This window comes from Rhincodon typus, chromosome 5 (assembly GCF_021869965.1).
Source record: "Rhincodon typus isolate 14 chromosome 5, sRhiTyp1.1, whole genome shotgun sequence".
Taxonomy (NCBI): domain Eukaryota; kingdom Metazoa; phylum Chordata; class Chondrichthyes; order Orectolobiformes; family Rhincodontidae; genus Rhincodon; species Rhincodon typus.
Genome location: NC_063336.1, coordinates 91738139 through 91751356, shown reverse-complemented (window position 1 = coordinate 91751356; position 13218 = coordinate 91738139). Strand labels below are relative to the sequence as shown.

Genomic DNA, 13218 nt, shown 5'->3' with positions numbered 1-13218 from the left:
GGTGAGTGACCCTTAGAGAAAGGGCAAAAAGCAATTTTAATTGTGCATTGGGCAGCCAGTGCTGGCAAGACCAGATCCCTAGCGAGCACTGCTTAAAATTAAAACCCTGTAAACCAGATCCATGGTTAACACAACTATATGCTGCAACTATGAGGTAGCAAAGAAAGACAAAACCCAACATTTGGCTGCAAGTACTTGATATTTCAGCAAAATAAAAAGAGCAAAGAGATTATTGAACTAACTTAGAGCAAAGCAGTTTTCAACAGCTTTGCAACAATTATGAAATAACAACAAAAGCCTAACTTACAAATTCCGAGGAAAAGAAAGTGACTGTATCAGGATTCAGTGTAAGGCTACATTACATGGGAAGGATTCAAATACTAGAAGGCAATTTGAAAATCAGCTAAACCACAAAAGAGCTCAGAAAAGCCACGAATCCTGAGTTTTAGATGACCTGAGAGGTTTGGAGACATGGAAGGATTACATTAAAAATCAAAACTGGCACTTTGGAGAAAAAATGCTTGAGGCACTACATTGCTTAAATTTGGGCAGTAAGCTTGAAGCTAAACAGGTCAACACGTTACTTTACTCCGCAGCTTGAGTAACCACTGATGCTTTTGCCTGAGAAAGCCATATTGAGACTACAGATACATTTAAAACAGTCTTAAGTTAAAAGCCTTCAACCATAATTCCAAACTGAACATAAGATTCTAGAAAGGACCAAATTCAACAGAAGGTTTCAGATGCCATGTAAATGAGGGGATGCTTATATTAATTACTTTTTTACAGGCTGGTTGAAGAATATGATTGTGGAGGTCCAGTAGCAGAACTAATATGAGAGTGCATTGTAGTCAGTGTTGACGTTGTTCCATATCACACTTGTGGCAATCTAAGGAGGACCTCATTGTCAAAAAAGCTGGAGAGACAAATAACAGTCCATAAACAGAACCGTGCAATACTGAGAGGTGAAGATAAATATTGACTGAGAAATCCTTCAATGAGAACACAGCTTCTGAAGCATAGGAATGTAAAAGAAGCATCAGAGAAAATGGCAGGAAAAGCACAAGACACCATAATACCCTGCTAGTGCATCAGATGGCAACAGTGTGCCGTAAAAATTGCAGAATGTTTGCCTTCTAGAAGAGATAGCTATTTGAGTTTGAGTTTGATTTATTGTTGTCACTTGCACAGGGATATAGTGAAAAGTGCTTTTTTTTGCACACTATACAGGCAGATTGTACCATGCAAAGTGCATCAGGGTAGCAAGAACTAGTGCAGAATACAGTATTACAGCTGCAGAGAAGGTGCAGAGAGAGAGAGAGATCAACATGAACATTTGAGAGGTCCGTTCAAAACTCTGATAACAGAGGGGAAGGAGCTGTTCTTGAATCTATTTGTTCATGTATTCAAACTTTTATATCTTCTGCCCAATGGAAGAGGGTGGAAGGGAGTACAACCAGGTTGCGAGGGGTCTTTGCCAAAGTAATATCTCAATGTTCTTAGGATCCTAAAACAAAAATGCCATTACACGTGAAGCTTTAAAGAAGTCGAAGAATTTTTGCCTGGAGAGGAACAATTCTATTTTTTACATTGAGACCATCAACCCCAATTATGTGTTCTGGAATGCAGATATAGATGTCAATGGGGATATCACCAACTCTAAACTTGCTACTGGAGCAAATGTAACACTTTTATCTAATGGTTCTAATGTTGTTTGGATAATATGCCATCCAGAACTTCATGCAATATTCAACTATTTTCCATTAAAAAAATTGTAGGAAATCACTTTATATTCAGATGTATGAACTTCTTTTTCATTGAGGAAGCAATTAATAAATTGAATAGAAAGCTTTATAATAATCTGAATACAAATCTCAAGTTTCTCATTTTCATACTTGGTTTCTATCCTCCCAGATTGTTCTGGTGACCTCTAAATCTGAAAAAAAAACGTATGAACTGTGTTCCCCATGTAGCCCTTCCAAGTTCCAGCCCAAAAATGATTCTCCACTGAATATACTATTAGAAATTTGAAAATGGCAGGCATCTAAACCTGTGCTATAGCCAGAAATGTTCTCATTTTGTTCAATTTTCTTTAACAATATGATTATTATTTGATCTCACATGGAATAAATCAAAGCAGTATGACATGATTATTTATGATGAGATTCATTCCTGTCACATAAACTGCAGTGTGTCATATTTAGAAACTGCATTACTTATCAGGCTCTCTCACTTTATAGCTTCTGGTGGTAATATAACTGATTTTGCATAAGGACATCAGAACAGATTTTGTTCATATGGGTAAGTAATTTAAGTTTAGAAGACTTAGGCTGGGAAAGTATGCAAATTAGTGCACTTCAGTTTCCAAAAACTGAGAAGCACCTATGTTATCAGTAAGATGTGCAATGTACAATGTAATTCGCAATAACTTTTCAGTTTAATCTCAGTGTCCTTTTATTCACGAGATAAAAGAAAGAAAATGTTCAATTTAGAATCATCGGCATGGGTAGATGGACTTGCCACACTGTCTGATTGACTCCATTTGTATCCAAAGTACTTATTACTTTTGCTGGCAGAATTTAAGAAATGTCTTCCACAAAGAATAGCATAAACCAGCTAATTGAATTTTTTTTTAACAAAAGTACCTCAATTTATTCATTTGATTTGTTATTTCCTCTCAGACCATTATTGATGTGATAATAAAGTGTTATGTATTCCTGACTTGACCAGCTGGTCTTTAACTTTTGACTCCCTTCCAGTGAGGGAGACAAACAATGTCACTATTAGTCACTAGTGGCTAGGTACCAATGGTCCCCCTGTAAACATGGCCATCTTTCTCTCATTATAGCATACTTTTGTATGGTAGCTACATTTAAGTTCGATGGTTTGACAGTTTGGTTTTGAATTGCTGTCAAATGAGGGGTCTGAGAATCTGTATCTATGTCTGTAGGCCATCTTTGAGGATAACCCCGTGCAGAAAGGTGAGCTCAGCATTACTGTCTACTTCTTGACAAGGAGATGTCACTCCCACTGGAGAACATTGTGGTTCTATGTTGGCTACACCTAGCCTAGTGAAGCAGATCTACACTTCCCCAAGCTCAGGCACTTTGACATTTAGCAAGCCAGCAATCTCCCACCGCCTAGATTCATTGTTGGATGAGATATACCCATTTGTTGATGCCAACACTCTCGATGCCACTGTTTTCTCCCCATCAGAAATGTGGGACCTTTGGACCTTCACTCAAGAAGATCAGAATCAGAAACTCCATGCCTTCATGCACAAGACATGTATCTTGCCATTGTTCAAGCAAACAGGATGAGCAGATAAACTTTTCCTCAGCTTATGTAGCATTCTGCTAGACCAAAATATTTCAATAAATTTCATAAGATGGCTGCTACCTTTGATAATATTGATAATGATAGAGTTGCAAACATTCATCCAGATGAAGAGCATGAAGAACCTGCTGACATCTTGTTGGATCAGAACTGCAATTGATTTATTAAGATCCATTGATCACCCAACTCTGACGCATTCATTGAACACTATTCATTTTAAATAACAGTTGACCAATGGCTCCCTGCTTCCAAAGCTTTGAATCTCATTGTCCCAGTCAGGTATTCATTCTCATCTGTTCAACAAACTGACAGTTCATTGCCTTTATATGTAATTGGGATGCATTGGAACTGTGCCGTGAGACCATCATTAGCTTTGGAAGGATTATTCTTGGAGAACCTTGATTTTGAATTACTTGTAGGCTGTACAGATTACCTTAACACACATGTTCTCAGTTCTCTGGGACCTGCAGGAGTGAGATGGTGTCTTTGATCCAGATTTCCCAGGTTAGCACGGCACAGCTGGAACATTCAAGGCTAATGTCAACGTTGGTCTGTGGACCGTCCATAATGAACATGCATTACCCCCAGAATGCCAGAGACAAACTTATAGAGCTTGGATGAAAATTTGATGACCTTGTTAATTTGCAGTCTTTGCTTGGTCTGAAGATGTGGGAATCACCATACAGTACCTTAACCAACACCTGTTGTGAACTCATCCAGTGGGTTTTAGACTTGTCACAGCATCTTCTGATGTCAGATGCTACAATAGTGAGACCACATCTGGAGTACCATGTACAGTATCAGTCTGTTAGTTCTGTTTCTCTTTGGCAGTCCCTCATGACTTGCTTCCACATTAAGAATTAGATCTCATGTGGCTAAGCGACCAATACCTGGCCTGCAGTCTCTGTCATGGTGGGGTCAGACTGTGGTTGGAGGAATGGAAGGGTGGGATGCCTGGGTTGCCATGTACTCCTTTCTTTGCCAATGTTTGACTTCAGCTTGTCGTCAACGCTGAGACCTGAGGTGAACAGATCCTTCCCAGGTGTTTTCCCTCCCCTTCAGGTGGTCTTGGCCAAAGTTTCTCAGGCGTCGATGTGTGTGTTGCACATTTTCAGAAGGGGCCTTTGAAACATTCTCTCTGGCCTCCTGGGTCTCACCTGGCGCGTCGAAGCTCTGAATCAAACACTTGTTTCAAGTCCCACATCAGGCAGGCAGATTCTGTGGCCTGTCTAATGGAACCGATCGAATGTGGTCCATGATTTGTCAGGGCTGTTGACTTGAATGATAACACAGATGTTTTTGTGTCTATCCTTCCAACGGATTTGTAGTATCTTGCAGAAGCAGCTCTAGTAATACCTTTCCAGGCATTTGAGGTACACAAGCTATCCATCACTACATTCCGATGGTATACCAAATGAATAGAAGATTTCGTTTTTCCGTGCACCTCATTGTAAAATTTGACAAAGTGTCCTGTGCTATTCATATTTCTTTATGTCTCCAGCCTGACATAAAAGTAGGTCCAGTGGATTATATTGATGTTCACATTCGCCAGCCATTTCAAGAAGGTGAGAAACCGGAATGTATTGTCGGTTCAGTGCTGGGCTGGTTTGGTCTTCATGTTGAGTGAGTGGGATTTCTCTCTGAGCCCCAGGTCATTTAAGGAAAGATGTAAATGTGGTGTAAGTAGCTCAGAGAAGACTAATACCTAGAACGAGCAGGTTGCCTTGTAAGGAAGTGTTGGACGTGTGAGGCTTTTACCTGATAGAATATAGTAAAGTAAGAGGTGACCTGATTGAAACGTATAAGATGCTGGAGTGGGCTTGACCAGGGAGATGTGGACAGGATGTTTCTTCTTATGGGAGTGTCTAGAACTAAAGATCACCATTTCAAAATAAAGGTTCAACCCGTTTAAGACAGAGATGCAGCATGTTTTCTCCCCAGTGTGTTATGAGCCCTTAGAACTTTCTTCCTGAAAAGGTGATGGATGCAGAGTCCTTGAATATTTACAAGGCACGATGGAGTAATTATTTTAAGCAAGGAGGGGAAAGGTCATCAGGAGTAGGAGGAATGTGGGTTTGAGGTTAAAGTAAAATCAGTCATGGTCTTATTAAATGGTGGAGCAGGCTGATGGGGTTGCGTTACCTATTCCTGCTCCTTGTCTCTATTTTCATAATTAGGTCATGCAGTCACTTCTGAAATCCCAACAGAAGTCAAAGATCTGAATAAGTTTCAGCTCCAGCTCAGTTGGTAGCACTCATGTCACACTCCATGTTCTTGAGCACTTCATCTATCCTGGTATTTCAATGCAATACAGCGAGAGTGCTACACTCTCAGAGGTGCAGAATTTCTAAAGAGTCTTTAGGCTGAGATCCTACTTGTTTTCCTAGATGGCTTAAAGGACATACTGTACCATTTGAAGCAAGAACAGGGGAGTTAGCACCAGTAATCTGACAGCTCTTCTTCCCTCAATCTACATCCCAAAAGCAGCCTACCTGATCACCATCACTTGCTGTTTGTGGGAGTGTGCTGTTTGGAAATTGGTTATGACACTTATTTCTTTCAAAGGGTTCTTCTAAGGGTTCTTCACTGGTTATGAAATCCTTCAGTATGCTGTGAAAGATGCATTATAAATGAAAGCTTCTGTTTTTTTTTTAATCTACTTATAGACAACGATTAAATGTGTTGCATTTTTGTTGTTTTAAAGCACCCTGTAACCTCAACATAACATCTCGAAATGGTACGATCTACTCTCCTGGGTTTCCAAATGAATACCCAAATTCAAAGGATTGTAGTTGGCTCATTACAGTACCTCCAGGACATGGGGTTTATATTAACTTCACGCTGCTACAGACTGAACCAGTGAACGACTACATTGCTGTATGGTATGACCTATATTTACTTGCAAGCAAAATTTCTTGTGAAATGAACATATTTTTAAAAATATAATGTTAATATTACAAGGACAGTGTGTTAAGTTATAGTTCATATTTTGTTTACACCACTACACTTGATAAATATAGCTGTTGTTATGTTGTAACAGTATTGCATAGTCAGAGCAATGCTAACCTGCCTGGTGTATTGTTTACTGTATCTCAAAACCATTATAATCTTTACAGGGTATTCCAACTTTGCAGATGATTTCTAAGCTGTTGTGAATTTGCAATGGCATTACTGATATTTAAAAGCCATTCGTTTTCTTTTGCTACTCTGCAAAGTGGGCAGCTGTGCCCAGGCACAATGTGAGGCAGTGGTGCCTGGGGCAGGGTAACTCATTTGAGGGATTCAGCCCACTTGAGAGCCATTCCCCACTGCCCTTGTTGCCAATATCAATGACAGCCACCCCCACCATCATCAACTAGGACCTGGGATCTGACAAAAAAAAAACAGCAAACGCCACCACTCCACCAGTGGCATTGCTGTTTAATAGAGATGCCAGCTAGACATGTACTCTCAGGCTCCTTTATCCCAGAGGGGGTCTGTTGCTGCTTGGGTGGATGTCTGTTGGGGAGTTTCATGAGGCTTTCTCTCTGTCAACTCAAGCAAATGACCTCTCACAATTCTTCACTGCTCTCCTTATTATGTATGCATCATGACACATTCTTGCTGTCTTGCAGACTCACCAGTGGCCAACCTAGTCAACACTATTGAGGCCTTCTGGGATTTCTGCTGTGGGTGACTTATTTAAAGCACCGGGTCAAACCCTGCCAGCTATGAATAGACCTTAACTGTACATTTATTGGGATGGAGACAAAAAGAAACCTCTCTGAGAGCACGTAGTTGGCATGATTGACACTTCATTGGAAAGAGAACTCCACATTCCAGAGCATCCGGAGGAAACCCACACAGACATGGAGTGAATGTGCAAACTCCACACAGACAGCCATCCAAGGGTAAAATTGATCCTGAGTCCCTGGTGCTGTGAGGCAGCAATGCTAACCACTGAGCCAATGTGCCACCCTGCCTTGAGCACCTTATCATGTTAGAAAACTGCTTAAGGGGGTTCTACATTTTCCTTCATGGCCAGTGTAGAATAACATCAAGAACCTTGTTTAATTGGATAGAATCACAAGTTAGACAGCCTTTAAACAGTTAAAAACATGAAGTTATATTGAAAAGTTGGTGGAAAAGCAAAGAAAAGAAAAAAAAACACAAAATACTGCATTTGCTTCTGGGACCAAACAGGGACTGATTGCCTTTCAAACGACAGCAAATTTGCAGTCATTAAATTTACAGATTGCTTCACCCAACTCACATCTATTGGAAGCGGGTGTTGATTAATCCCTGTCTGACTTGTGCGCAGCTATCGAGCACTTTATCATATTAAAGGTGATGTTCCTCCTGCACAGTGTCTTCATCTTCCTCCCCAGAAGATTATTGCTGCTTTCCCAGCTCCTCAGCTTCCATCACATTTCTTTTTTGTCTTCTTTAGTTGTGCAAGGGACAGTATGTAAAGATCATGCAACACACTCTGCCAGGACTGTGCTACAAGACACCCCGCCTTACCTCCAGCACCACCGACTCACCACAGACCACCAATATGATAGAGGAGTTGTAAAGAGGGCTCCAAATCTTTAAAATGTATTCATGAGCTTTTTTTTAACCAGTACACCACAAGCCCATAAGAAAAAGCATGTTTCCTCTTGTGGAAGAATCTAGAATTCAGTGTTATAGTTTAAAAATAAGAAGGCACCCATTTAAGACAGATGAGATTTTTTTCGTCTCTGAGGGTTGAAAGTCTTTGGACTTACCTTCCTTAAAACATTACATCTTTAAGTGTTTTTAAGGCAGAAATAGTTAGATCCTTGATAACCAAGGGGATGAAAGATGATCAGAAGCATGGAGGAATGTAGAATTGAGATTATAATAAGATCAAAAATAATATTATTGAATGGTTGAGCTAGCAAGTCTTGCTGGCAGTAGCATCTTAGTGATTGTATGCATAAGTCAGTTTGATCTTACATACTTATAGAAAAGAGCAAATATAGATGAGGAATGACATTTTCAATTTGGGAAAGAACAACTTTACTGAATGCGTATGTGATTTGGCAAAAGTGGATTGAAAGCAGCTACTTGAAGGTAAATCAGCAGTAGGGCAATGGGAGGCATTCAACAACAAGAGTTCAGAGAAAAACAATTCCTGCAGAGATTGTGCTCGAAGTGTGTAGCACACTAGTTCAGCCATAGGGAAAGTACTGCTTATAATTTTGGTCATTGTATTATGAATGTGCAGATGATATTTACGAGAGCTCTGACAAAAATGATTTTTTTTCTTTGAAGGAAGATTACACAGACGAGCGTTTCTTTGCTTTGATATAGAGGAGACTGAGATTGACTTAATTGAGGTGTAAAAAATGGTGAATCATCAAGATTGGATAGCAAGGACATAATCCCCTTCAAAGAGAGATCTGGGATACGGATTAGAAGTCACTTGAAGGGAAATGTTTTCACCTGGAGCCTGGTGCATTTGAAATTCCTGACCTGAATGAATGGTAGAGGTAGAAACCATCACAGCATTTTAAAAGTTTTGGATTTCCATTTGAAATGACATAAGTATTAAGTATTTGTGAGTGAAATTGGGCTGGTTATCGCTTTTTGGCAAACATAAACAATGTCAGTTGAATGATGACCTTCTGTTCTGTCAGAATTTTATGTTTTTGTTCAATGCTCATTCACATGGTTTCACTACTCTTCATTTTCCTCTGATCTGTGCGGTTTCCTTTCCCTATGATGGTCTATGTAATGCCTGTTTGAAAGTAACTGCAACATTGAATCTGCACCTCTCATGCTTTCAGGCATTGCATTCTATTTCATCATAACTGACCGCACAATATAAGCCTCTGCTCTCTGGTTCTTCTTCCAATTAATGCAAACAGTTTCTCTTTATTTACTCTATCCAAGCAGGTCATAATTTTGAAAAAAATATCAGTCAAATCTCCCTGAACAAGGAGAGGCGAGGAGAGTCAGCAAATAAGTGGCAGATGGAATACCATGTGGGAAAGTGTAAGGTTATGCACTTTGGTAGGGAGAATAGAGGTGTAGACTATTTTAAAAATGGGAAAGGCTTTGGAAATCTGAGACACAGAGGGACTTAGGAGTCCCAGTTCAGGATTCTCTTCAGATTAACATGCAGATTCAGTTGGCACTTAGGAAGGCAAATGCAATGTTTGCATTCATTTCGACAAGGCTAGAATACAAGAGCAGGAATGTACTGCTGAGGCTGTATAAGGTGCTGGTCATGCAACATTTGGAACATTGTGAGCAGCTTTTGCCCCTGTATCTAAGAAAGGATGTGTTGGCCTTGAAGGGGTCTAGAGGAAATTCACACAAGAACGATGCCAGGAATGAAGGGCTTGTCATATGAGGAAAAGTTGTGGACTCTGGTTCTGTAATTAATAGAGTTTAGAAGGATGAAGTGGGAATCTGATTTAAACTTACAGACCACTAAGAGGATCGAAAGAGTGAATGTGGAAAAGTGGTTTACACTTAGTAGGACCGAAGGGCAAAGCCTCACAGTGAAGGGACAATCCTTTAGAACTGAATCTGTGGAACTTATTGCCACAGAAGGCTATGGAGGCCAAGTTACTGAGTGTATTTAAGACAGGGATGGATAGGTTCTTGATTAGTAAGATGATCTAAAGTTACAGGGAGAAGGCTGGTGAATGGGGTTGAGAAACCTATCAGCCATGATCAAATGGCAGAGAAGATTTGATGGAGCAAATGACCTAATTCTGCTCCTACATCTTATGGTCTAATTACTCTGTTCTAAGATGCTTTATTTTTTTCATACGGTCTTCAAATCCCTATTTTACATTTCTTCAAAAAAAAACAACACACAAAAATTGGAAGTTGGCCATTTGATGTGCATTTGAGGAGATTTGCACTCCAGTTGTACTGTTCATACAAAGTGGATTTGTATATAAATGCAGACTGAATCCAAAATAGGGCTTAACCTGACACTGGAGTGAGACTTTGTTTTACTTGGAATTAGTTTGGTCAGAAGATCTGATCATTATTAAACTAATTTAACTCAGTGCAAAAGCAAAGCTACAGTGGACTGCAAATAAATGTATGATGTGCTTGAACGGTAAAAGATGTTGCATGATTTATTTTTCTTGTTAATTCTTTCATGAGATGCGGGTATTACTAGACAGGCCAGCATTTGTTGTCCACCCCTAATTGCCCTTGAATTGAGTGGTATTTTTGAAGCCAGTGAGATTCCCACACGTTCCTCTGTGTCTGGAGTCATATGTAAGGACAGGTTAATGACAGATTTCCCTCCCAAAAGGACATTGGTGAACCAGATAGATTTTTACAAAAAAATAAATGGTGACCATAGTCCTCATGGTCATCGCTTTTGACGCGAGTTTTAAATTCAGAATAATTAATTATTTTGTTTTTTCAGTTGGCTTTAAATTTCATTAGCTGCCATAGTAGGATTTGAACCCATGTCTCAAAAACATTAACCTGTATGCCTAGATTATGAGTGCACTAACATTAACATTACATGATCATCTCCTCCTTATTTGGAAACTGAAAATGACACATTTGATGATTGCTATGAGCCTGGTTGACTTACAGTATTGTGCTATTAATAGAGCTACTTCTCTAGGCCAAAACTCCATGTTACACAAACATATTTTCCTGAGATACCATGCATGCTGTAAATAGAAAAATAGTTTGGTGTGTGAGATGAAGAATCCTAATTGATAGGACTGAGTGCCCCTTTCATGTACTTAGATTATTTTCTAGTGAAAGAAACTTGATTGTTAATGGTTAAATTTGTAATGAAATTATAATTTTAATCTATTAATCCTTAATTATGAGCTTTGCCACTGGACATATCCATTTAATTAAGTGTTCTAATAATGTTGTTAGTGTGGATTCAGTAATTATCCTGGATTGAGTTGAAAATGATAAGCTTGCTGCAAAATGGATTGGCGCAGTTATACAGCACTTGAGTTTTATTTTAACAATTTGGATCATTTGAATTCCCTCAACAACATTATTTTTTTAATCACTCCTGGGTAACCTTTACTCCATCTCCCCAATAAACGTACTGTTACACTATCAGTCAATTAATGGAGATGATGTTTGCACCTATTGTTTCCCCGCTGATATTATTTCATTGAATTTGGCCATGGTGTAGTGCATTTCATCCAGAATAATTTTCAAAGCAGTTTTATATTTTAGAATGAGATTGCTGCTATAATTTTCAAAGTATCTCTGAGGGGAAATTGCCACCTCATTTTTTTTTAAATCCTCAACTGAAGTGTTAATGTTGATTTTTATAACAAATGGGCAATGAAATTGTGGGTTAATGAATGTACTTTTACTTCATGACAGAACATGCATGGTAATGACTTTTTCAAAGGGCAGTATGAATCACATTGTGAACACCCTGTCTAGCTCATCAGTATCAACCATTGTTTTCAACCACCTTCCTGGAATAGCATTCTCTCCTTCCACTGGGAAGCATCAAACATTGAGCCCATCTGTGGGAAGAAGTCATATTTAAACCCTACTGATCAGACACTGGACTGCTGAAGGTGTCTATTCTCATGGAAATTAACGAGCTGTCATAATTGCAACTCAGACCGAGGTAACTGCAACACACTTGGAACACAGTCATGCCCCAATCTCAGTCACCTGCTGATGCACTTCTGACACTCTTGCAGGACAAGGTGACACACCACTGGAGGCAGCAAGAGCCAACCAGAGGGGAGCAGCCAGGACTGCCATGTTCAAATGCACATGGAGGAGTTTGTGTTGGCCATTGTTCGGACATCATGTTGACTCCATGGTCAGAAGCACGTGAAATCACTGAAGATGAGACAATGCTCATAATGTATTTTTCTTCTCCCATACTGCACCACCCTTTTCCAAAATACAGTTGACTGGCAGATAGCCTAAAAAAAGTGCTCCCTGGCCAGGCAGTGGAAGAACAGCTCACAACTACAGCCCAGATGTTGACACTTGTCATCTAAAGAATATAGAGGCAAGATCTGCATATGATGGGACCAGGATTAGTCTGCAGCTGGGGCAGAAATCAAAGTTAACACAGGTACCAGTCCATCAGAGGGTCAGGTCATAGACTACCTCTGCTGCAGAGTATTTGAACACTTCAATCTAACACCTGTATAAAAAAAAAAGCATAACAAGTGCAATGGCAACTAGATGCATGGCACATTGTGAAGACTGTGATCAATGCCAAGGTGCATTTCTCAAACCTTGGAGTGTGTCTGTTCCAGAATGGAAGTGAGGGCAAACTCTATAGACACATGGGCATCCAAATGTGCTACTGCATCTATTGGTTGGTGTTGGTCTATTGCAGCACAAGCAGCTTATACCAAAAGTCTGCGTGTCACTGTGAAAGTTCAGATTGAAGTCATACAAGATCAGCTTGTAAGCTGAAATGACAGTGATCATTACTTTGGGCTAAAATGTGTAAAAGGGCTTGCAGGGTGTGACAGCAATCCAGCATTTGACTTCGAGCAGAAAATCACAGGGAATCTTTTGTAAATTGAGCAATATCATTCTACAAGCCAATTTTGCATTGTTCATGTGCATGTTCTTTCTCTTTATCTGCATTCCGCCTCATTCTTTTCTGATTCTCTTTGTATGTTCTTTCAGTTTCACTTTCTTCTATTTGCCTGCTTTTCTGCCTTTTCTATCTGCCTTCCTTTCTCTCACCATCTATTTTTGTTTTTGGCTTCCTCCCTACTCTCTCTCCCCGGCCCCTCTCTCTCTTTCTCTGACTTGCCTGAAAACTCCTTGAAGTAGTTCAGTGACAATTAAATAAAACTTTATGAATTCAGGACATTTAGAAAATGTACTGAGCCACAGTGATGCTCTCAAGTCAGTTGATGAAACCCCAGCACAAAT

General features: G+C 39.7%; 1 protein-coding gene across 1 annotated transcript in view; it reads left to right on the top strand.

The window, feature by feature from the left end:
• Positions 1 to 13218, top strand: part of LOC109928798 (CUB and sushi domain-containing protein 1-like) — a 2165117-nt gene that overhangs the window by 1923570 nt on the left and 228329 nt on the right. Inside the window, exon 47 of the mRNA XM_048597409.1 lies at positions 6041 to 6218. Coding sequence (XP_048453366.1) covers positions 6041 to 6218 — 178 coding nt within the window. The remainder of the gene's footprint in view (positions 1 to 6040; positions 6219 to 13218) is intronic.